Here is a 26,626-nt window from a genome sequence, read left to right on the forward strand (position 1 = left end):
GATGGGAGACTGGAGCCAAATAACACGTTCCTGCAATAGTGAATGCTGCAGTTACAGCACCACACTCATCGGACCGCATTTCTAAGAACTGTTGTGTCGGGTTAGAGATTGTTTTAAGTTTAGGCCTATGTGTTATGATATAAATGGTTAAGTTTACTGTAGTAGGGGAAAGAGATGTTTAAGTTGAGATGTTTGTTGTTGAGTTATTAGGTTAGATACGGTTACGTTTAGGTGCTAGGACAGAGATGTTAAAGTTTAGGTATTACATTAGAGATGGTTACGTTTTGTTAAAAGGTTAGTGATGGTTCATTTAGGTATTAGGTCCGAGATGGTTACGTTTAAGCTTTTGGTCAGGGTAAGTTACAGTACTTTTTGTTATTTGTTTAAGTTTAGTTATTAGGTTAGCTTCCTGTTGTGTTTCACCCTGTTTTCATTCATTATTATTGAGCTGCTCATCGTGAGATTCCTCCGCCCTCCAAGGAAATGTTGAGACCTATACATGCGGTCCTATGAATGCGGTCCTGACACTGCGGTCCTGAGACTGCAGCCTGCTCTATTGTAGCAACTACTCAGACAGAGCCTGGGATGGGAGCGGATCAGTCTTCATAAACCTAACGGTGCTGTCGGTGGAGACGCTGCGCGAAAACGCTACGTCGCTTTAACTCAGAAAACATTTCCTTTATAGACCAAGCCTCAAGTAAGCCTTTTTGTTAAGTTGTCAGATTGTCATCAGCATATGTGTGTTTGTTTCATGTTATGCTCGTGAGAAACGAGCTTTCTAATGATCCAACGTAAAACTGTTATGCTATATCGCTAATGAGTAAGCTAGCTAGCTTCACATTCCAGCAGGGATCGTAAACAACTGACGGTAACGAACTGAACATGAATCCATGTATGACTGGGAAAAGTATCGGCATTGGGCGTATTCAATAGATACACAGTCGACACGACACGTCATATGCAGCATCGCACATATGTCTGTACGAATACATGGTGTAAAACACTTGTTACTTCCTAATATATCGATTGTTTGGTTTCAAGGGATGTCCTGTCAGACAGTGTCACGACGTGTGAAGACACATGTTGAAGACATGAGCATGTAAGACTTGCAGAGTGTGATATTGTCCTCATAGGGCGGGTACTGCACCTGGTGTGGGCGTCTTTTCTTTCATACTACCTAGGCTGGTAAACAGGTTGGAAACACCCGATCCACGAGGGTCCCCCTGAGTCTACAGAATATTTGTATTACTGTTCAATAGGAATTGGATATTGTAGTCCATGTTTCGTTGTGTTAAGGTTTGAAGTCGGACGGGGGCGAATATTATATAATTATATAAAACAAGGCAGTGTCGAACTATTAGTCGTCATGACAGTTGAAATGTTGTTTTGTGTTTTATTTTTACTGACTTTTTCATATCCTAAACCCAACAAAAATTGTATTATATTTCGAATTATTATTATTACTTTATGGGATATTAATGGTCGATTTTTGAATTTCAGTTCTACTGGCTAATTAGGCCTAAGCATGCACCTGCTTCTTTCTTAGCCTGGTGTATTTGAGATAATTAAATGATTTGCAATTCATGTTATTACTATGTTACTATATATGAATTGCCATCCATGTCATCTACTTATTTAGATACAGTGCGAATATAATTGTGTGTAGATTAGGTGATAGCACAATGGTCAACTCCCTGCCTAAACGCACCTGGTTCGATCCCCAATTTATTATGTCCCTTTTTTTACAATTCGCCTCTTGCCAGGCCGTTGCCAGGTCAGAAAGATAGATGACAAAAAAACAAGGGAGCTGCAGATATATACGTATGAGGCAACAAACCGCATGAAGAGGCAAGTCATAGCACAGCAAAGACTACAGTAGTACAAAACCAAACTGTGCAAGGGGCACTCAACAATACAGTACGGGCTCACAGATGACATATGCCAGGACACATGACAGAAGCAAAGCCACTGATAGGCAAATAGCAAATGAGGAGCCAGACGGGCTGAGAACAAGGCTAGGGACTAACTCATATCTTTTTTGTCTTTTTTTGTGATGGTAGTGTGTGGGCCTAGTGGGCCTTGGGCAGCCCAGTAGACCAAGAAGACCCTGCTACTCCCCCCACTACCCACAGGCCTGGAGGCAGAGACAGAGACAGCCATGAGTACAGGCAAGCCCAGTGGACTGAAACCCCCTACCAAGATAGGACGCCCTGCTGGAGTGCCAGTGAGGACGTCCCCCTCTTCGGGTAGGAACCAGCAGGGTGTATCTTCGATTTAAGTTGATTGTTTTTATTTAATGGCCTCATCCTTTTAACATTCCTTGTAAAATGTCACCACTGTATTGATTATTTCAGTTGGTTTGGAAAGAAAATAGTTCTACACCTTTTTTACTGAATTGATTGTTGATTTTGTTTATAAATGGAATGGAAGGCCTCTATTGACATGCTGTGTCCACACTTGATATGTGCTTTTCTATGTTTGGATCATTCTTTATAAGGAATGAAACAAACTGTGTTAATTGAAAAAGTCTTGGAATGTAGCATTATTCCATTGCCAAGGGTCATTCCTTAAATGTTATAAACAAAGAGGTCCTTGTACTGTGTCTGCAGAGTAGCTGTCTTCCACCCGTCCCAGCAGCGTGGCTCTAGGTGATCTTAATCAAATATACAACACGTTCCATCATTCCCGCAGGCGCTGTGAAGGCCTTCCCCCCTACCCCTGCTCCGGAGAGACCCCCGGCCCCCGGCGGGGCCACCTCCCCGGGCCACGATGGAGCCCCCGGGCCGGACTTCCAGCTGGGGGAGAAGGTCTGGGTGAACGGCAACAAGGCCGGCTGCGTGCGGTTCATCGGAGGCACCCAGTTCGCCCCGGGCCAGTGGGCCGGGATCGTGCTGGAGGAGAGCATCGGGAAGAACGACGGCTCGGTGGCCGGGGTCCGCTACTTCACGTGCGAGGACGGCCAGGGGATCTTCACGCGGCCGTCCAAGCTGTCCCACACCCCGCTGCCGCAGAAGGAGAAAGAGGAGGCGGTGGTGAACGGAGGGAAGGTTGATGCCAGCCCGGCCCAAGGTGCCAGCCCAGCACAGGGTGAATCCAAGGGGGAGGCAGAGGCCACGCCCACCAGCCCCGCGACTGCTGCCCCCTCGACTGCTGCCCCCGCGACTGCTGCCCCCGCTGGTAATTTATATAATACATAAACACCAATACTTATTGATGTATTCTTGTATTTCTTTATTTTATTATCCTTTTTTATATTTGTTATTTAATATTAAAGGAAATGACCGTATTATTGTATAAATAGGCTTATGTTATTGTAGTGACAAGGATTTTATCTATTCTTTTCTTTAAATGTCTACTTTATTAATCTTTGTGACATCATCAGTCTAAGATCCCGCTGTCATTCCAGCCCAGGGCTCGGGCATCAGGACGATGGGAAGTTTAGATATAGCACTCCCGACCAGCGGGTCCATGACCAACCTCTCCGAGACGGACTCAGTCAAGAAGGGCCAGAGGGAGCTGAGGCTCGGAGACCGAGTCCTGGTGAGAGCACAACCATCCCTCAGAATATTAAAGCTTTGAGGTTGTGACTGAACCCCCTGTTTCAGCTGGAGTTCCAGCACTAGGAGAGAATACTTCCATCTCCATGGATACGGCCAGTGGCGACTTAGTGCTCCTTTCTTTTAAGCTTGTACCATTGTTGTGTATGAGCGTTATAATGAGGTTATAATGATGTTGTATATGAGATCCACCACACACAGTGGCGTTATACTATGAGTGTCCAAGAAGCTTAACCCTCTATGACGCACCGTCAACTGCAGCCCAGTCAGAGCTCCACGCATCCACAAACACACCAAGCCGACAGCTTCACTTGGGCGTAACCCAGTCCCTTGACACTTAGAATTAGGAGACAGTATTTTACTCCTGTTTTCTCTAAATTACAGTTTTATTTTAATCCCAGCGACAAAATCGCACAGATTACCATGTTGACCATTTAATAATCTTTATTGCCACATTTAAAACCAATTTTGTTACTATCATAAGCACTTTGTCCACGTTTTGTGTATCTCTTTCGTGTGGTAACCCAGGTGGGGGGCACCAAGGCGGGGGTGGTGCGGTTCCTGGGTGAGACGGACTTCGCCAAGGGGGACTGGTGCGGTGTGGAGCTGGACGAACCACTGGGGAAGAACGACGGGGCGGTGGCCGGAGCCAGGTAGGCCGCCGACATTAAGGACCTTCTTCCACACAGGGTTCTTAGTAGGACCGACGCAGGTGTCGCTCGTAACACTAATTATAGGTAGCGCTGCTCGATTATGGGGAAAATCATAATCACGATTATTTTGGTCAATATTGATATCACGATTATATATATATATATATGTTATATATATATATTATTGTCGCTCCCAAAAAAACGTTGTAACTGAGAACTTAAAAAAATAATATCTAAATTCGATTAATCGCCCAGCCCTAATAATAGGTACCTTTCTGGACCAGTAGACTAAACGAGTGAAGATAACTCTCATTGACTATGGAGCATTTACCCAGAGCTGTCTCAATAGGGCAAGCACAGGGCTGCTCCCAGCATTAACAAGGGGGTAGGGAGGCAGCTCTTTCGTTTATTTACAAAGCCCCCGCACGGTCAATGGGAGTTGTCTTCACTAGTTTAGTCTGCTACCCGTGCCCTGCGACACGATGGCACCGCTGTGAATAGGGTCTATTATCCCTCTTCTCTCTCCGTCCCATGAGTGAATATCACTATCGCTTCAGTTGATTAATGGCGAGGTGCAGTTTGTTCGGGGCTTTCTGTAAGAGGAGAGAGGGGAGGGGGCGGGGCCTAAATGGCCTGAACTGAAGACTGGTGACTCAGTGACAGGTGTCGTCGATCACTAATCGCCTGTCTTTTAGAATTTCAGTATTACATTTGTGTGCTTTTTCTCCCTATAGTAAAAAGTCCCTAAAGTAAAAAAAAAACAAAGTTTAACCCTTGATAGTCTGAAGCTTGGGACCAACTACACAAGTTTTCAATATGAACGATTAAAGAGAGTAAGTGTAACGACTGACGTGTGAGGACTTTCCAGTCTCGTCTGCGCACACACATAACAACTGGTGTCTTTGGGGAACGCAAATCCAAGGGGTGAACAGAGGGCACAGTGTTGTGCTTGCCATGCACCCACCAGAGTGTCCCACGACACTGTAACAAAGTAAACAAACAAACATCTATGCCCTACAGCTCAGCTCTGTGGTTTAGGCAGCAATCAGTGTGAAAGATGTTATCGAAGAATATGGTGTCAGCCTCCGTCTGTAACATCCACTCGCTTGTCTTTGATATTGACTTACATCAATATCAAAGAAAATCCTTTTGATTGTCTTATGTCGTTCACTTTGAGGATCATTCACACTGCGGATGTTTTTTAAAACGCCCGCTCCTACAGAATACACACTTTTCATTGGCTGTTGAAAATACCCCTGGCCGCTTTGCCTCTTTGACCAACACACACCAGCGGATCAAGGAAAGACCAGCTCTGACAAGTGTGTGATTGAATGTGGTCCATGTCGACTGGGATCGAATAGAGAAAGATCTGCGTCCTTCACTCACACACAGTGTATCCCATACAGTCAGTGTGGCTTTAAGTTGACTGAGTTTCTGTTTCGTTTTCCCAGATACTTCCAGTGCATGCCGAGGTACGGGCTGTTCGCGCCCGTCCACAAGGTGACCCGCATCGGGTTCCCCTCCACCACGCCCACCAAGGCCAAGAGTGGGCACAGGAGGTCCATGCTCAGACACAGCCCCAGCGCCTCCTCCATCAGCTCCCTCAGCTCCGTCACCACCTCCTCCGTCGGCGGGAAGCCCAGCCGGACCGGCCTGGTGAGAAACCAACCAAAAGCACATCCATACCAGAACTACAGTCTAACCTGAACCACTGTGTCGCAAACCATTATTAAAAGTATATCTTAAAGGAGCAGTGACACAGTTATAACCACACAGATAAAAACCTTTTTTATTCAACAAATAAGTTATAGATAAAAAAAAAATATATTGTATATTATTTTATGTTATATTAGTATATTATTACAATGCAATATTGTTTCTAAACTCAACATGAAGCTTTCCTACTCTCCTAACAATGGCTCTTACCCCAGTGCTACATCAGAAGTGCATAGTTTTACATCGCTTTTAGGTGCAACACTGGCACCTTACCTGTCTGTAGCGGGTCAGGGTTTCACTTTGGGGAGAAGACCTTAAACTTCAAACCACCATTTTAATGATTGAGAGTATTTGTGCAACCCTCCCCTCAATCAGTAGGCCCCAGACTTCCCTTTCCCGGGCCACATTGACTAGCTCTGACGGGGGGATCCCGAGGCCTTCCCAGGCCAATGTCGAGATATAAATTCTCCGCCTAGTCCTGGGTCTTCCCAGAGGTCTCCTCCCCTAACCTGTCACCTCCCTTTAACCCTTTACACACATAACTCTAATACATTCTATATTATTACGGCCGACTCTTGGATGGCTCCCCCCAGTTGACGGAGACGTCGGCCCGCTACGCCCGTAAGATCTCGGGCACCACGGCCCTGCAGGAGGCGCTGAAGGAGAAGCAGCAGCACATCGAGCAGCTGCTGGCCGAGCGCGACGAGGAGCGCTTCGAGGTCGCCAAGGCAACCAGCCAGGCGGGGGAGGTGCAGCAGGAGCTGACCTCGCTGAGGAAGGGCCAGGACCAGGTGGGAGGCCGTGTGTGGACAACCAGAGCGTTGGCGCCAGGCTTGGGGGTTGCACGGTGGGGGACAATGGGGGCCCGGGCCGGGGGGGCCCACGTGTTTTATTTAGTGGGTGGCTCCGGGGGCGGCTCTAATGTAGATTTGTTCTATTTTGTATTTTCATCCGTCACTTACGGGTAAAGTTTCAGGTGAGCAAGCAACAGGAATGAAGTGGATTGGTTCTAGAACAACATAACCCGAATGATAATGTCATATTATAACCTCATTATGTCATCATGATGTATCTCATTATATATAATTCACCAAATAATTACGATTTTGAGTGTCACTTGTGTCGTGTCACTTTTAATTGCATTATATTCATGTTTGTGTGTGTGTGTGCTTGTGTGTGTGTATGTGTGTGTGGGTGTGTGTGTCTGTGTGTGTGTGTGTGTGTGTGTGTGTGTGTGTGTGTGTGTGTGTGTGTGTGTGTGTGTGTGTGTGTGTGTGCGTGTCTGTCTGTCTGTCTGTCTGTCTGTCTGTCTGTGTGTGTGTGTGTGTGTGTGTGTGTGTGTGTCTGTGTGTGTGTGTGTGTGTGTGTGTCTGTGTGTATGTGTGTGCGTGTGAGTGTGTGTGTCTGTGTGTGTGTGTGTGTGTGTGTGTGTGTGTGTGTGTGTGTGTGTGTGTGATTGTGTGTGTCTGTGTGTGTGTGTGTGTGTGTATGTGTGTGTGTCTGTGTGTGTGTGTCGGTGTGTATGTGTGTGTGTGTGTGTGTGTGTGTGTGTGTCTGTGTGTGTATTTGTGTGTGTGTGTGTGTGTGTGTGTGTCTGTGTCTGTGTGTTTGTGTGTCTGTGTGTGTGTGTGTGCGTGTGTGTTTGTATGTGTGTGTGTGTGTGTGTGTGTGTGTGTGTGTCTCTGTGTGTGTGTGTCTGTGTGTGTGTGTGTGTGTGTGTGTGTGGCAGTATGCCATGGATACGGAGGCGAAGCTGGACCAGCTGCGGATCCTGGTGGAGGCCGCAGACAAGGAGAAGGTGGAGCTGCTCAACCAGCTGGAGGAGGAGAAGAGGTGGGTTCCACCGTCCAGCAGACTGCACCACCGGGGCTAACAACGTAGCGCTCATATAATAATAATAATAATAATTTATAGAATTTATATAGCGCTTTTTTGGAGGTCACTCAAAGACACTTTAAAAAGAAAAACAAGAATACAAAATGCAGAAAAATTCAACATAAAAATAAGGTTAAGAATAGCGTCAGGTGTGGTATGGGTGGGGGCAGGTGACATGCTTTCTTGACGAGGTGAGTTTTTAGTTTTTAGTTTTAGGGAGTTCCAGAGGGTTGGGGCAGCAATGGCGAAAGCTCTGTCCCCTGGGGTACGGTGCTTTTATCTTGTGATGTGTACAGCTTATATATGGAATATCTTTATGCAGCTTATATATAGAATATATTGTATGCTTACATTTTATATATGTTTATCTATGCTATGCATGACAGCATTTGACATTTGACTGATTTATATAGGATATTTGCTAACACTGTTTATATTTAGATATGTTTTATTTTTACTTATTTTTTATTTTCACAAGGTACAAGGTTGTATATCTTTTGCATGTTCGCACTATATCTTATTATAAGGTTATAATGTATTTATTTTCCCAACATATATTGTTATTTATGTTGTTATCTATATGTTTGCAAATCATTTTGTGTCTATATGGGTGTATGTTGTACTCACAGGCGGCCACTTGGTCTAATAATAGACCTTCCAGGCTTTATCTCGAAGTTGGCTCCATTCAGTCTATTGTATAGAGTTGATAAATGGAGGTGCTTTCTTTACCGAACAGGAAAGTGGAGGATCTGCAGTTCTCTGTAGAAGAGGCCTGCATAACAAGAGGGGACCTGGAGGTAAAGAGGATCATCGTTCATCACCCTCCACCCTGTGTGTGTGTGTGTGTGTGTGTGTGTGTGTGTGTGTGTGTGTGTGTGTGTGTGTGTGTGTGTGTGTGTGTGTGTGTGTGTGTGTGTGTGTGTGTGTGTGTGTGTGTGTGTGTGTGTGCGTGCGTGCGTGGTTTTGTGTGTGTCTCTCTCTCTCTCTCTCTCTCTCTCTCTCTGTCTCTCTCGCTCTGTTGGATTCCCTAAAATTATACACTTATTTATCTTTATATTATTGAACACTATTACAGATCTTTATCAGAAAGTCATGTGAATGTCGATGTAAGATGATGTATGTATATGAACAATGACAATGACAAGTCGGTCTCAAGGGCATGATAAAGAGACTGATAAAGTTAGATACAAGTATTCCTTTTGACATACAACCTGCAAATAAACAATAAAATAGGTGGTTTAGTTTGAGGCCAGCTTTAGATAAGTGGGTAGAACTTCTGCTCTTCTGGATCTTCAGAGTTACAATCATAGCGGTTTTCATATATCAAATATTTCTGGCTGCATCTTCTGACTACGTTCATCTCAAATGAACCCAAACCAAAGCCCAAGATGATCAATCCATTGGCCTCAGTGGTTTTGCAGTTTGACGCTATTCCCAAAACCTTTTGTTGCATTGATCACTTAGTGAGGCACGGCATGTGTTTATTCCAACACACAAAATAACCTTCAATGGAAGGTATTTTGCAACTGCACCTTTCATTACTATCCTGACTCTTTCTGGGAGTTGCATGCCATACTGTCAGCTTATTGATACACTCTGGTGCTGTTTTTGCCTTCACTAATGGGAGAACTAATAAGTCGTGAGACTGCGTTTTTCTATTCCCTGGTCTCGGAATAAACGGTGGCATGAGAAACCAATAAACAGACGTTTACTTGATAATCCTGCTGAGCGGGAAATAAGCAAAATCTGTTTTGGGTTTGATGATTTATCATAATTCTCCTCTGTATTAAGTTTCCTAATTAATACAATTAATACAAACACTTATTTATTTAACACAAGTATAACCCTTCTGTGTAATACTTGTCTTATATATCTGTGTTTTTTCTTTTTTCTTTTTGGGCGATTGAGGTTGAAACTGTGGCTTTCAACTGGCATGTGAGTTTGGCCACATTGTTTTTGCATCTATCTTCTCCTGTCTTCTTCTGGCTTTCTCTGGACTAACAGGCGCAGAGCAAACTGGAGCATGCCCACATAAAGGAGCTGGAGCAGAGTCTGCTCTTTGAAAAGACCAAGGCTGAGAGGCTACAGAGAGACTTAGAGGACAATAGGGTAATACAGGACACCTAGGGATCCCGGCATCGCAGACGTTGACCACTCACTCACCACAGTTAAAGGGCCCCTCGTTTTACCACCAGGTGTGAGGGTGATAAGACATTACCATCCATTTACATGGACGGAGTCGATCCGTCTATCATATAACTGGATGGACGCACCCACCTCTGATGTCACCACTGGATTGATTTTTTAAATCGCTTGTAATGACTAATGACCCTCGAATGATGGTAAAAGGGCTGCTTAAATCCAGGAACATGATTCATCTGTAAAGTAATTTATAAAGCCACCAGGCTACACAGTGTATATGACGCACGGTCTATCAAGCCCTGCCGGCTCCCATCTTTACAGTACAGCTGAAAGAACCACTTCAGAATATCAGATTATAATCCACGTTTAGCCATAGGTGAAATGGCCTTTTGCCTCGGGTATGGAATCCTTAGTGTGTCCAGGCCAAGCCTCTCACCCCCACCCTCGTCTCCCCCTCCAGGTTGCCACGGTTTCAGAGCGGTCCAGGATCATGGAGCTGGAGCGGGAGTTGGCCGACCTCCAGCTGAGGCTGCGGGCCTCCAAGCAGACAGAGGGCGCCACTGCGTCACTCACACAGCAGCAGATCAGCAGCCTCAAGACCCACGCCCAGACCCAGGAGAAGAAGGTAGAGAGACATCACATACACAGAGAAGAGCATGACAGAGAGAGAGAGAGAGAGAGAGAGAGAGAGAGAGAGAGAGAGAGAGAGAGAGAGAGAGAGAGAGAGAGAGAGAGAGAGAGAGAGAGAGAGGGAGAGGGAGACAGACACAGAGGGAGAGACAGAGAGAGAGAGAGACAGAGACAGAGAGAGAGAGAGAGAGAGAGACAGAGAGAGAGAGTAAGTATTGTATTGTATTGTATTGTACACATAATACACACTGCATCGCCACTACTGTACTGTACTCCAAGCAGACAGAGGGCGCAACTGCGTCACTCACGCAGCAGCAGATCAGCAGCCTCAAGACCCACGCCCAGACCCAGGAGAAGAAGGTAGAGAGACATCACATACACAGTGAGAGAGAGAGAGAGAGAGAGAGAGAGAGAGAGAGAGAGAGAGAGAGAGAGAGAGAGAGAGAGACAGGGAGAGGGAGACAGAGACAGAGACAGAGACAGAGAGAGTAAGTATTGTATTGTATTGTACACATAATATACACTGCATCGCCACTACTGTACTGTACTCAATGCATTTATAAAATGGCAATTCTTTCTACAGATTAGTGAGCTGAGTGTGGATCTGGAGAGCAGATGCAAGGAGCTTCAGTCTCTAGAGCAAGATAAAGTCTCCTTAGAAGATCAACTTAATAACCTGGTGAGAGAGACACACACACGCGCACACACACAAAGACTCACGCACACCAATGTATCCTAAACACTTTATGTACAAATTGACAAAATCAATAGACTGATATATCATATTTTTTGGGAAACTGGTTAATCAGTGCAAAAGTGAGAAAAATAACAATGATTACTAATGACACAAAATGATAGTCATAATTTAAAGGGCAAAAGGAGCAGTGGAAGTGAAACTATCTTGTTATGTCCGGTGCAAGTTTCTCTGGTTATGTACGTGCTTTATGTGTTTTGCGCTCGCGGGGCCTTGTTAAAAAAGTACCCCCCACCCGGGTGCAATGAGTCTTTCAAGCCCGCTCCTCTCACATACTTGGTGCACACCGTCAGCTTGGCTGTGATTTGACAATGAACGCTGAACCCTGTTCCTCGTTAGCCCAGCGATAGCCCTGGCCCCACACTGGAACGTCTCGTCTTGTTTTGTCCTTCCAGAAACACCAGCTGGAGTCGGTCGAGGATGAGAGCAAGAGAGCCGGCAAGAGGGTCCAAGGTAGGCACTCTGACGTCTTTGGTTCTCACGTTCTCTGTTTGGCTGTGTGTGTTGGCGCATTAGCTGGACCTCCTTAGTCTAGGATTCATCGTTGTTGTTTTTGTATCAGTCCTGTATCAGAGTCATGGCTGGTTTTATAACAAAGTGATATGCAAGATACCATCATCTACCTCATTCCTGGTCGCAATTTGTTCATTTGCTGTCTTTTTTTTACAACTGAGTATCTCAATACAGTAATGGGTGAGTAGTAAACAGACTCCAGGGAAAAAACAAGAAACAGTCAAATCCATTCCAGGTTGTAATTGTATATCGGTGAGCGTGGAAGAGGGGATGCTGATGTGACAGTGTGTGTGATATTATTAAATTATTCCAGTGTAAACATTGGGTCATCCTTGTTTTATTATTTGTGTGTGTGACAGAGCTGGATAACACAATAGAACAGGCCAGCGCTGACAGCCAATCAGATAAGGAGAAGAGCCAGCGGAGGGAACAGGACCTCCAGCAACAGATGATGCAGGTAATGTGGTTTGCATGTTTAAACCAGTATGTTACTGTTTATTGGTTACAATGGTTTTGTCTTTGTTCTTTGGTGGTTTGGCTTGTGTCAAACGGAAAACCAAGCTTGGACAACCAAAAAACAATCAAGAACATGTTTGAATAATATTTGACCAGGGTAAATATGTTAAATTACTACAGATTTATTTACATTCTGCCAAATAGGTAGGATTTGTTTTTGTTGTCAATTATTTATACAATTTTGATGTCATTTCTGTAGGCCTGACTTTGCAGTTATGTTGTATTTGCCTGGTTGTGTCTTTACACTTGATCTAGTTCTAGTTCATTCTTGAACCAAAGAAGAACAAAGCACAAGAGAATAATGAAACCATTCTGAGTCATACTTTAGTAATAATCCATGTTCTCTAAGGTTAAGGAGGAGTCAGAAAAGATGTCCCAAACTCTGGAGAAACTGGAGCAGGACAAGAAGGAACTGGAGTCCCAGGTATGGAGGAACAGATCCACCCTAACCATATCATAAACTCTCGCTTCAACAGTGAGTTTGCCATTCATTCTTATTGAAATGTATTTTTCTGTGAATGTTTTGAATGTATATATTATTTATTTCCATTACTATGCTGTCAGCCTTCAACCAAACATTACGTAATCATCATCTATGCACATTTTTTTGAATGCTTATATAAATTGGATGTTATGCAAAAAAGACGTGTGTGCTTCCAGTGGAGCGAATGCCCATGAACACGTGCAGCATGGTAGCCCCTGAAGCTGCAACACTGTTTTTTATGTTTGTCACTTTACCTCATCTGGAATGGTACTTTTAGATAGCACCGCCATATTGGTCATGCTTTGTAAAGCCCTGGTCTATACAGAGTCTCACAAGGAGCAGGTTCAGGCTAGTGCTTTGAGACGTCCTGGTCTCTACAGACACATGAGAGGCTAGGGCTTTGAGACGTCCTGGTGTCTACAGAGACATGAGAGGCTAGGGCTTTGAGACGTCCTGGTCTCTACAGACACATGAGAGGCTAGGGCTTTGAGACGTCCTGGTCTCTACAGACACATGAGAGGCTAGGGCTTTGAGACGTCCTGGTCTCTACAGACACATGAGAGGCTAGGGCTTTGAGACGTCCTGGTCTACACAGACACATGAGAGGCTAGGGCTTTGAGACGTCCTGGTCTACACAGACACATGAGAGGCTAGGGCTTTGAGATGTCCTGGTCTCTACAGACACATGAGAGGCTAGGGCTTTGAGACGTCCTGGTCTCTACAGAGTCATGTATGGACCAGGTACCGACTAGATTATGGTTTCTTAACATTGGGGTCCACTGACATGCAGATTAAGTGCATTGAGATTTCTTACTTCAAAATTATACAAAATATTTATTTATTAAATATATATATACTTTTTTTTTGGTGTTAAGGTTTGGTTTTAGGGTAAGATTTCATGGTGAGGGTTGGTTTTTATATTCTAGGGTGAGGATTAGGGCACCACACTCCCAGGACGTGGGTGTAACCCCACTAGAAGAGAGAGCACCTCTCCACAAGGGTCATTTGATTTCCCTTTCCTCCTTGAGTTAGTGCTTTGATTCCTGTGTGATTGGTTGCTTGTCAGAACCGTATCGAAAGGCCCAGTCTGATTGGTTGCTCGGCCCTTGACATATTCCGGTGATAGGTAGCCTGGTCTGCAGTCCCAGCCGGCCATGAGCTCCAGATGGTCACACTCATGAAAACTGCAAGTGGACATGAGATTAAAAAAGAGCTCCCACACACACACAGACTGACATACATATACACACACACACACGCACGCACGCACACACACACACACACACACACACACACACACACACACACACACACACACACACACACACACACACACACACACATACACACATACTCACATACACACATACACACATACACACACACCACACAAATGCACACATGAACCTCTGCATGTTTTGCACAGATGTAATGTTCACATGCACACCAAATGCACACACAGAGAAACACAAACACACCGGCACATTTACAATCAGGCAGGGTATCAAATAAATTATAACTTAACCAAAGACTGCTTTCTTTCCCTCCCTGTAAAACATCCAGAGCGTTTATTGTGTAGAGAGAGGACAATAGTTTTACAGTCCCTTGTGACCGGTTGAGACAGCTTTTAAGAAGCATGATGTCACGTCCATGGCCACACACGCACACACACGCACGCACACACGCACGCACGCACGGACGCACGCACGCACGCACGCACCCACGCACCCACGCACGCACGCACGCACACACACACACACAAACACAAAGAGAAACACACACACACACACACACACACACACACACATAAAGAGAACACACACACAAAACCTTTGCTTTGGTATTTTTTTAACTCTCGTTGTCACACTGGTGGACGTCAGTGATGAGGTAATAGTGCACGTGGATGAATGAGAAGCTGTGTGTGTGTCTGTGTGCGTGCGTGTTTGTAGCGTTGACGCTCTGGTGAGCAGAACATTTGTTTTATGTATTTCAAGCTGCATCTTGTCGTCATTCACTGACCCAAATAAATATAGAATGTGTGTGTAAAGCAATTCCTCCGACACGTGCTTACACACACACACACACACACACACACACACACACACACACACACACACACACACACATAGACAAACATACAGACACACACTCACACACAATCATATAGGAGAAGTATGATTCATGCAAGGTCAACAACAACACAAAAAAACAAAGTGTGTGTGTGTGTGCATGTGTGTGAGTTGCGTATGGCGTGTGTGGGAATCTGTGCATGTGTACGTTCACACATATGCTTGTGTGCATCACAGAGAAGAATTCCTCAGCGAAAGACAGTGCTGGGGGGGGGGGGAGCAGTGGGCGGAGCTTATGGAGGGTTACATAATGAAAATGCATTGCCTCTCTAACGCATCTGGTCAAGTGAGGGAGGCAGGCTGTTCTCTGTCTCTCTCTCTCTCTCTCTCTCTCTCTCTCTCTCTCTCTCTCTCTCTCTCTCTCTCTCTCTCTCTCTCCCTCTCCCTCTCTCTCTCTCTCTCTCTCTCTCTCTCTCTCTCTCTCTCTCTCTCTCTCTCTCTCTCTCTCTCTCTCTCTCTCTGTCATGCTCTTCTCTGTGATGCTGGGTTTTTCGCCAGGGGGGCTGAGAGCTGATGGTTTATTGATGCCCGCTGTTAGTCATTCTTTGCGAGTGTGAACGTGTGTACCTATATTTGTGTGTGTGTGTGTGTGTGTGTGTGTGTGTGTGTGTGTGTGGTATAGACACACAGAATAGATCAAGGGGAGAGTGCTGAGCTGACAACAAGAGACGGCATGGTTTAGTTTACACAGTGGCGGGAGAGAGAGAGAGAGAGAGAGAGAGCGAGAGAGCGAGAGAGAGAGAGAGAGAGAGAGAGAGAGAGAGAGAGAGAGAGAGAGAGAGAGAGAGAGAGAGAGAGGGGGGACATTGTTAGGCAGACAGGGGGGGGCTGCCAGTGTCTTGTCGGCATGGACACGACTGCCTTCCACCAGGGCTTCACCCGCAACGGCTACTGCCCTCGCTACCAGGTAGGGTCATGACTCCTCCGGGGAGGGGGGGGGTGCGGCTGTGCGACCTTCAGGCTGCTGTTTGGATGACATTGTGTGTGTTCACAGGATGACTGACAGACGTGTCTTTTTTTTGTGTTTACGTTTTTTTTATGTTATGCATGTTGTGTTATGCATGCATGCATTTCTTTGCAGAAATATTGTTGAATTTGTGTGTGTGTGTGTGTGTGTGTGTGTGTGTGTGTGTGGGTGTGGGTGGGATTAGAGTTTTTAGGTTTACTGAGAGTTATATTTATGTTTGGGTCGGCTTAGCTCAGGAGGTAGAGCAGTTGTCTTGTAACTGAATGGTTGCTAGTTCGATCCCCAGCTCCTCCTAGATGAGTGTTGATGTGTCCCTGAGCAAGACACTTAGCCCTAACTGCTCCTGACGAGCTGGCTGTCGCCTTGCATGGTTGACTCTGTTGCCGGTGTGTCAATGTGTGTAGTAAGCGATGTAAGTCGCTTTGGATAAAAGCGTCTGCTAAATGCCCTAATTGTGATGTTTGAAGCCTGTTTAACATGCTTCAAACATGAAGTGTTCCACACACTCATTGCTGCTTTTTGAAGAATAATCTCTTGTTTACATTGTGCATGTATATAATTGTGTGCTCTTTGAATGTTTAAAGCTTTATATTACTGTGTAGGGAAAGTACAAATGATTCAGAATTGATTTCATTCCATGAGGAATACAGGGGAGTGCAGACTGATTTAATGAATTATTGACTAGTCCTAGTTTGGAGCTGGTTACTTTGCACGTATAAAAGCCATTTGAACAATACAGAAATAAGATCAGTGTTTTAGTGTATGTCTTTGACTTTTCATCTGCTTCCTGTCACAGACGGTTGAATTTTAAAATGTTTGTATCATAAATATATTCATATGAATGTTGGCAAATCCTGCTCGCCTTGCCTGGTATCTGTTAAACAAAGCCTGTTTACTGGAGGTCTCTTACTGTAACAGCTCTGTCTGAGATGTATATAAATCAGTTTCCTTCCGAGCTGTTGCACTAGGTTAAACAACTCTGCACCACCCTGTCCAGTGGCTTTATTGAACTTGCTCTGATATTTCCGACCCCCTTTCCTCTCTTCTATTTGGGTCCGTCCTGGTGCAGCTGGAGGCTCTGACCCAGCAGAACTCCCAGTACCAGGAGGAGCTCAGCCTCTCCAGGGAGCAGCTCTGTAGAGAAATGTAAGTTCTGATCCTCCGCCTCTCTGTTAACCTTAACCCCCCTGATACTAAAAGCACCATTGCTTCCTAAATGAAAAGCGTGTGGGAGCACTAGACGGTTCGCAGGGTAAAGGTACCGCTAGTGCTAACACTGCACTCAATTTAACCTGTTGTCTTTATACATAAGTGTTGTGGGTTTGTTTAGTCTTCTGTATTTGTGTGTGTGTGTGTGTGTGTGTGTGCGTGTGTGTGTGTGTGTGTGTGTGTGTGTGTGTGTGTGTGTGTGTGTGTGTGTGTGTGTGTGTGTGTGTGTGTGTGTGTGTGTGTGTGTGTGTGTGTCTGTATGTGTGTGTTTTGGAATGAGCATAGGTGTGTGTGTGTGTGTGTGTGTGTGTGTGTGTGTGTGTGTGTGTGTGTGTGTGTGTGTGTGTGTGTGTGTGTGTGTGTGTGTGTGTGTGTATGCCCCTTAGCAACGTTCTGACACACCTCCCTCTGAGTCATCGGAGCCGAGGGCTGTGATGTCATAACTCTTGAACTGAATTCTGATTGGCTGAATTAGACGGGCACCTTGTGGCACTCGTAGCCTCCTGTAGAACCGACTCATAGCTCCTAACAGTCAGCCACAGCATCATCCCATATGGCTCTTCCTCTGCTGTCAACCAATCAACAACCAGTTCATTCATGGAACAATGTCAACACGCTGTCATTGATTTGAGGTTGCTAACGGCAACCTAACCGCTCCATCCTTCCGTGGTGATGAGGAGAACAGTGTGCTATGTGTCTTGTGTGGGACAATGTGCTTCCAACTCCATCCCATAATACGTCCACTTCCATCCTTCCCTCTGTTGGGGGCATTATGTAACCCCTCAGCCGCTCCTCCCAGAGACGCCTGGCACAGACACTTCCTGTCAGCACGACCGCACTGTGTGTGTGTTTGTGTGCGCGTGCGTGCGTATGTGTGCCCATGTTTGCGTGTGCGCATGTTTACCCATGTGTCTGTTTGCGCGTGTGCATGCACGTGTCTGTTACATTGCATATGCATAAATGCATAAGCAGTATATAACTGATGTTAAATGAACAAATCTGAATCACAGCAATACATTTGAGAGGTATAATAACAACAAAAGGGTTCAACGGTGAAGAAAGCTACAGTAAACAGCCATGTTGAGGCAGGGTGTGATGCCCAGGGCTCCAGGGGTCAGGGCTCTGGGCCGATCAATCAGGGACTGGCAGCCGCTTTGAGACCATTGTCATGGTGTATTGGACCTGGCCCGGAGGAAAGCACTAGAGAGAAAGGGCCTGGTTATATAGAAGAGGCGCTAGCGGCCGCCCCTGGTTATTAAACCTCCATCTCCTCAGTGAAGGTCCTGGGCGCCCCTGTGTGGTGTCTTACTCAGACTTTGTCTCATCAATAAAACACACAAGAAAGGCTTGGCAACTAATGTGTTCATTTTGAACTAAACGGTGCTCGTAGGCACTAAGGGATTTCAACCTGAGACAAATGACAAATGTCAAGTTCAATTACTAAATATTGTTTAGTATTTTTGTTTGGACAGTAGTATTGTTTATAATCTCAGCCGTTTCTTTGAGTGTGAGTTTGTGTGTATGTGTGTGCATGAGTGAGACAGTGTGTGTGCGTGTGTGCGTGTGCGTGTGTGTGTGTTTGTGCATGAGTGATACCGCTTTTGTGTGTGTGTCTGTGTTTGTATTAGTGAGACAGTATGTGTGTGTGTTTACGTGTTTGTGTGCGTGTGTGTGTGTGTGTGTGTGTGTGTGTGTGTGTGTGTGTGTGTGTGTGTGTGTGTGTGTGTGTGTGGCAGCCACATCCTGGTTAAACAGTTGTAACCTGCCTGGTCAGGGCGGTGCTGGACAGAGAGGAGTGTGTGAGGGAGAGTTTAATGTGCTGCACTTTGTGTACACGATTAATATCATTCATATGCTCCCTTTCTTCCCTCAGTGAGGAACTGAAGCTGGCCTCACAGAACACTCAGCCACACGAGGTAATGCCCATTCATATTACATATACTATTTATAGAGGACGCTTTGAACCACAGGGACTTACGGTGAATGGAGCTACATTAAACTTTGGAGGCCTGAATGTAGATTGTGGACATTGGGAATTGAACCCAGTACCTTTTAACTAACCACAGTATTATGGCCTCATTATCTTTTATCTTGATATAAAACATGTTCTATATTATGTTGAAATGCCTATTTTTTTTATTATGTTTGCTTGTCTAAACTGTAAATTGACCTTGAGAGTTTTGAAAGGCGCCATGAAATAAAATGTATTATTATTATTATTATTATTACTATTATTAACTGAAATGAAGGGCTTTTCTGCCCTTGTGAGATGAGCTCTATTGTGTTCAGTTGGTGGTACTAGTTGTCGTGTAAAGACCGCCTGTAGGTGAAGGAGAGAGCCGGCTCCCTGCTGTTTCTGAACGCTCAGTAAAGCTCAGGCGTGTTAATCCTGCTTACAAATACCTCCGTATTTATGTGTCCTTCCTCTGCTCCACCAGGACTCCAACAGTCAACCATCAGACATGAAAGACAGGTGAGTCTCATCGAAACTAAGAGTAATGGCTTCTTAAGATGTGAACTGAATGACCCTGGCATCCGGGCAGCCTTCCTTAATCTATCATACTGCAGACGTGACTGTGCTGGCACTGCCTCTGAGGGACAAGCCCTCATGAATGAACTGTTAACGTTTCTATCAATACAACAGAGAGGGAGTGGGCTGGGTAAGACACCATCACAAAGAACAGAGAGAAAGGGAGAGGGAGGGAGGGAGGGAGGGAGGGAGGGAGGGAGGGAGGGAGGGAGGGAGGGAAAGAGACCGAGGGAGAGAGAGAGAGATGCTACTACGGATATTATTTTTTTATACCGTTTTGTTAATGTTCCAGGGGATGTTTTTTGTTGTTATTCAGCACTTAGATGTTATGCCAGCATTTTTAGCAGTATTAAAACTTTGACTGTGTAAAATTGCTTGTGGGAGAAATTAAGGACTAAGATTTATGGCCATGAAACATTATTTTATGATTTCTATGAGTCACAATACGTAACTTACCGCAGTAAGACACTTGAAATGTCACAGAGACTTCATAACTCCACCTAATGAGTGGTGGTGTTTTTACACCTTTACCAGGTTTAATTTTTTCAAAAGGAGAAAGGAGGGGGGCCAATGTTTTTCCCGTTGTTTTACTCTGTGCAGAGAAAGCATGTTGAACCAGGAAACCTCGAGGGGAAGCGACCTCATGTCCTCCGATAAGGACCGGGAGCTGGAGAGCCTGAGGAACGAGGTACACAGACAGGAAGTACTGTCAACCGACGTACGTGGATCACTCCGATGGCTTTGTTTTGTTATCGGACCTTGTTGCCTAGTTACAGGAATGGGCGGGAAAATAGGCACATAGACGGCTTGTAATTTGATCCTTCAGGGTCAGGGAGTAGGCATCAACGCAACACCAGTGTGTTGTGTGTTGTGTTCTTTCAAAGTCTGATTAAAATATAATCTACTCTGTTTTTAATCAATGGTTTAAAATGATGCATGTCTTCACAACCAGTTGGGTACTTAGCACCACCAAACAAACTCAGTTATAGAAAAAGCAGCCTTAATTATATTTGTTAAATATTTTTGGCAAATATGTTTGGCTTACTAAATATAGAAAACGTATTTTTGGTCATTTTCTAACTGTGGAAATAAGCAAAGTAGGTGACAAAATCCAAAGGCAGGGATTAAACAACTCCAAAGCAGGTGCTCTGAGCAAGGGACAGACGCTTACCGGGCAGGGTGAAAGAAAGACAACTGACAAACGGGAGGCATGACTGGGGAACTGGGATATATAAGGAGCACGTGTGAACAGAACGAGAATTCCCGAAAGGTGACACACACTGGAACAACGAGGCACCAGGAGGAAGAGCAGATCATGGGGTAGGGGTGCGAGTGTGACGCCGTGACGGTCCATGCGATGGCTGTGCTAACGCCACACTCGTCTCTCTGCCTAGATTGCGGTGTTGCGAGCGGAGAAGGCCGTGGCGAAGACCTTGCGGTCGGCGGTGGAGACGCTGGAGAGAGACAAGGCCCAGCTCATGGGCCGCGTGCAGAGCCTGGAGCAAAGGCTCATGGGAAGGCAGAACTCCGAGGGAGACAGTGTCAAGGACATTGAACTCACAGGTGAGAGGATAAAACTACGAGATAGCAACAGCTACCCGATTGATCGCTATATCAGTGGTGAATCAATGATGCCTACTTTTTTCAAACATTGGGGATGGTAATTGACTGAATGGTACATCAAAGTACACAAACTTCAATAATGACATAGTGAAGATTATATTATTGATGTGACTAGCCCTTAAAAGGTTCAGGGCAAAACGTGTTATTTTAACGGGCCTATGCTACGTGTGCTTCTCCAGGAGACTCCGCCATGGACCAGATGAGGGAGGAGAAGGAGTTTGCTGAGGGACAGGTATGAAGATGTCTCCATTACACTTTCCCCCTTAACTTCAGAACCTCCTGACCGCAGCTCCCTCAAGCATAATGGCTTCACGGTGTTAGGGTGATACCCCACTGCTCCTAGGTTTAATAGTGATGGGCTAAACTCAGAGATCACTCTTGTGTTTACCTTCCTTTCACAGACAGTAAGTTAAATCCAAATCTAGAATGTAATGTTCTCTTGGTCTTTTTTAGGGTAAATGGTCAATTCAATGCATTTATAAAGCGCTTTTATCCAAAGTATCGCCTTTTAATATTGCCTGACAATCATCCATTCCATGCAAGGCGACAGCCAGCTCGCCGGGAGCAGTTAGGGTTAGGTGCCTTGCTCGGAGACACCTCGGCACGCTAGGATTGAACTAGCAACCTTGCGGTTCCCAGCCAACCCGCCCTCCCTCCTGAGCTACTGCCCCTACTGACTAGGGGTCAGGGAGGGGTGGGGGGGGGGCTGTCCAAACACAACTGGCTTGACTTGACCTGACCTCCGTCCCCCTCGGTGTCCAGATCAACTTCCTGAACAGCGTGATCGTGGACCTGCAGCGCAAGAACGAGGAGCTGAAGGTCAAGCTGAAGAAGATGGCGCTGGCCGAGTTCAACGGCAACGACGCCCCCGACGGGTGAGACCCCTTGTTTGAGTCATTCAGCAGCAGACACTTTGAGCCAACGCCACTCAACAGGGCATCACAATACAAGTGGTTAAGGATCGGGTGGGTGGGCAAACGCTGGTTGGGCCATGAATATTGGAGATCAACCCTGGGATCTCTCAAACCTAGGATCTCTCACTACGCTATGCTGCTTGACGATCCAATGGGAACTGCATTTTTCCCCCCTCAGCTCATTTCCTCTGAGGCAGACGTGTTATTTTTCCTTTAACAGATTGTGTCTGGACTGCCAAACTTCAGCCTGGAAGGGTGCCAAGTGAGAATGCATTTCGAGAGAGGGCTGTGGCTTCTACTAAGCAACACGCTTGCCAAAAAATAACTTCTTGACGGATCATAAAGTACAGCCGCTGTGTAAACAATGCATTAGTTAGCGTGGTTCTGGTAGTAACACAGTCATTACACCAGTCTAGACACAAATCTCTTTTCTGATCTAGAAATAACCAGAAATGTGGTGCAGGGCCTTAAAGGGAGACTATTTAAGTAAGCCATCTGCTCAGGCTATTAAACGGGCAGCATTATGAATCTAATTAAAGATCAGTACTGATTTTATTAACTCTCCATTTATCCACAAACCACGACTAAAATGTGTGGCTGGGGGTGGATTGATGAGCTCCAGTCGCCCACGTAGTCCCATGCTACACGTCACACCCTCTCTTCTCCTCACTGCTTCTCTGTCTCCCCTCAGTGTCCTGTCCATGAGGGCACAAAAAAAGCCTATAAAAAATACATTGAAAAAAAGAGTCCCTTCGCACCTTGTCAAGCTCAAAGTGAACTTCATTGTCAGACGGGCTGCGTTTCCCCGTACTCCAAATGTGCTCTTAATACATTTGTGTCTCCGTCCTCTCCAGGCTGGACGGGGGTTTGTCCAAGCGGGAGACCAAGCCCCCTCCCAGGCTCTTCTGCGACATCTGCGACTGCTTCGACCTCCACGACACGGAGGACTGCCCCACGCAGGCCCAGAGCCCCGACGCCGTCCCGCACACCGCCTACCACGGCAACCCCGCCGTGGAGCGGCCCTACTGCGACATCTGCGAGGTCTTCGGCCACGCCACCGCCGCCTGCAACGACGACCAGACCTTCTAGAACCCCTCCCGGAACCCTTCCACGGACACTCCAGAACCTTCAAGAGCTTTCGAAGAAACCTTTCGAGAAAACATTCCCTGCAACCTCCCCGTCTCCCTCCTGCTAGCTTTTGTAACCGGAGGTGTTAAGCTGGTGTCCTTAAGTCCATGTAACCCAGTAGGATTGTAGTTTTTAACAACTCCCCCCCCCACCCCCCTTCTACAAGTCTAACTCGTGCAACGCTAGATCCTGCACAACCAAAAAGATTTTCCATATTTATTTTTTATACTGTATTTAATGTATATTACCTAGTGTCCAGAGTACCAGGGATAAGATGCACTCCACTGGTTCTTCTGGACCGAATGCAACGCAGAACACTTTTCCAAATATGCTGCTTCTGGTGCAATAATCGATATCCGAATATGTTGTCGTGCTGCGCGTTTCTAATGTGTTTTCTATTTTAATTTTTTCTTGATTTATTTTTTAGATTCAAGAAGAGTGACCGCTTTTGTCTGATTGCGATTGGGAATCGTTTATGCGCGGAAAAAACTAAAAAGCAAAGAGGAATGATAAGCACAAAAAGTAAAACATTCCAGTTAAATAGCGGTAAAACAGCAGGTAACAAAATTAACTGCCATGTTCTGTTTTGTACTTTTCTTGTTAACGTATAACAATAACCTGTATTTCGTGGATTATTGACCTGTGTACAAACAAGTAACTTAAAACAGCTTTACACCGTGCAGTGTCTGACGCTCTATTAACCATTTCCTCTCATTTCATTCGAGACAACTATAGTTGTATTATACCAGCATAGGCCTTTCAAAAGTTGCTTTGTTTCTCTTTTGTTTTATTTATTCAATTTTAGTATTTTTTCATTTGTCGTTCAGACATGTATAGATATATAAACTAACTAATACTACTTCTTGTGTCACTGTAGTGACAATAGGATCTTAGCACAAATACACTGCATGTCCTAGACAATTCTCAAACTAGAAGTCTCTGCTCACCTAGTATTGCACACTCCACTTTAAAGATTTCAATTTACAAATTCTACACCCTATTTTTCTTCCCTCATGAGTTCCTTGTATAGATCAAATCTAGAATAGTTCAGAGATGCCATCCATGTTTATGTTGCCTGTGGACTGAAAAAACAACAACTTTTTTGAGTAAAGTTTTGGAGTTAGGTGTACAGAAATTCCACGTTAAAATCACAAATATAGATCATATTGAATCTTACATTAACAATGTAACATTAGCTTTGTGACTCTTTCACACACATGGTTGTCAGATTCAATCTTTTCCTCTGCTAAATGCCATCGGCACAAATATATTTATGTTAACTGTGTTTTTCTGCCCAGTATTGTGTTTGAACTCTTGTAATAGTATTAACTTAAACACGTGTACTTTCTGTCAGTAACGGTTGTTTTCTATGTAGAACACTTTGAGAAATGGTCCATCAATTGATTCTTGCCACTGTTAAGTGTCCCGAATCCTTTTCGATATTTGGATGTTTATCGAATTCTAACTGTTTTATATGTATAACTGCATATAAATATCGTCAATCATAATGTGTTGTCATATGTTATATTACAAACAAATCCTCCTTCACCATTTGTTCTCTCTGCCTTACTACTACTAATGCAGAGTTGGCAAAAGGTTGGTCCTAATCTACCTGGAAAGGCCTTGACAGAGCCAACATCTTAACCTATTTCTCACCCCTACCGAATACTAAAAATATCTATATTACATATTAACAATTGAAACAATACATTTCATATAAAAACCCTATACTTTCTGTATATTATGTGCATAACATAACCTATATGAAAGATGCTGTATTCAAAATGCATGGTAGGAATATATAAATGGATTACAAAATAATCCAGCTGTCCATTAGATAATTGAAAATGTACACCATGGAAACGTTTTGTGACTTTTATTAAGAAAACAAATCCATGATAAAAACCAACTACTGATGGAATAAATAAGTCAAACCAAACTATAAATCTGTACAAGATCTAAAGTAAAACATGGTCCCATTAACAACATACAAGGTTTCATATCTCACAGATCTTTTTGTTGTTTGTTTTTGTTTCTACACACGCACACCCACACACACGCACAATTGTCAGCAAACTAGAAGCAATCGGCTCGATCAGGTGAAAGCTACAACAGAAGTACGATTTCTTGTTTAACTGAGTAAATAATGCTGTGTTAATGTCAATACATAGCATTTTAAGTTCCAGCGCTGCACAACTGGGAATGAGGTATATGCTAATCCATCTTCTAAACTGAGAACTTTTTTTATTGTACGTATCTTATTTCTCCATCCATGAGACTTATATCATCTGCTCAAGTTATTTAAAGTCAGTTTTACTGTTGATTTAGGCGATGACGTCGATTATTCACACATTGGAAGTGTTCAACTAAATCACGAAGAAAAAAAATATGGTTTGAGGTTATACATTTTGAGGTCAAAGGCCTGAATCCTTACGGGGTAGTTTCAAGTAAATTTCACACTGATGTCGATGACGAATGAAAAGGATAAACAAATGGACGATGCCAGGAATATGAATGGATTCAGCCGCTAAGACAGCACCTTTAAGGGAGGAACGGATGCTAAAACTAGCATAGCCATGGGGTAATTAAATAGACCCGACACTACGTGGATCTACGGAGACTGCGAGTATAGTCAAGTGTAGCTAGTGATATATACACAAGTCAGAGAGTGGAAGTCGTTAATAAAGTCGACCGGTGTAGTGAAACTGATAACTAACCAGCGTATGCATAAAGACAAAATGCCCTAAGATGAATTGTAACTCCTTTGGTCCGCACAACTAACATACAGAACACAAGCCAGAGGGGTTTTGTGTAACATTTCCGAATCCAGTCTTAAATGTGTGCAAAAAAAGTACAATTATAAATTTTAGCTCAGACAATTCAATGACGAAATGGTTCTGAGCAAAAGACAGACAGAATATGGCACAAAATCGTAAGTTATAAAAAATAATTGCTCATGACCTAACAAATTGCGCTTAATCATAATCAAACGGAAGGCACACCTGCGGTACCTATGCCAGCCTCAACCAGTACCCCTTCCTCCTTCCTTTTTTGAATGAGAACTTCGGTTCATTAAAAAAAAATAAGTCAAGAAAAAAAAACGTGACCTTCCATGGATGGAGAACAAGACACACCCACTAACAGCAGCAACTCAATCTGTGATCACTTGTGAGATACCATAACAGTGCATTGACCCTCCTGAGAAACACCCTAACGATTCCCTAAACAACAGTAATAGTACATAAGTCTGCCAGGAGGCCATCACGGAGGATTGTAGAGGTTTCCT

General features: G+C 44.6%; 1 protein-coding gene across 1 annotated transcript; it reads left to right on the forward strand.

Moving 5' to 3' along the window:
• Nucleotides 1-76: 76 nt before the first annotated feature.
• On the forward strand, nucleotides 77-25,875 carry clip1b (CAP-GLY domain containing linker protein 1b). Its single transcript, XM_056578616.1, has 25 exons — nucleotides 77-355; nucleotides 481-697; nucleotides 2,061-2,246; nucleotides 2,692-3,177; nucleotides 3,407-3,540; nucleotides 4,086-4,210; nucleotides 5,662-5,866; nucleotides 6,520-6,717; nucleotides 7,656-7,759; nucleotides 8,538-8,598; nucleotides 9,806-9,910; nucleotides 10,404-10,568; nucleotides 10,856-10,933; nucleotides 11,157-11,252; nucleotides 11,723-11,780; nucleotides 12,200-12,297; nucleotides 12,706-12,780; nucleotides 17,006-17,082; nucleotides 19,019-19,061; nucleotides 19,584-19,618; nucleotides 20,276-20,363; nucleotides 21,070-21,238; nucleotides 21,478-21,530; nucleotides 22,061-22,173; nucleotides 23,067-25,875. Exons 3-25 carry the CDS (start codon nucleotides 2,159-2,161, stop codon nucleotides 23,299-23,301), a joined length of 2,889 nt encoding a protein of 962 aa, XP_056434591.1. The 5' UTR covers nucleotides 77-355; nucleotides 481-697; nucleotides 2,061-2,158; the 3' UTR covers nucleotides 23,302-25,875.
• Nucleotides 25,876-26,626: the final 751 nt, after the last annotated feature.

This window comes from Gadus chalcogrammus, chromosome 19, assembly GCF_026213295.1.
Source record: "Gadus chalcogrammus isolate NIFS_2021 chromosome 19, NIFS_Gcha_1.0, whole genome shotgun sequence".
NCBI lineage: Eukaryota > Metazoa > Chordata > Actinopteri > Gadiformes > Gadidae > Gadus > Gadus chalcogrammus.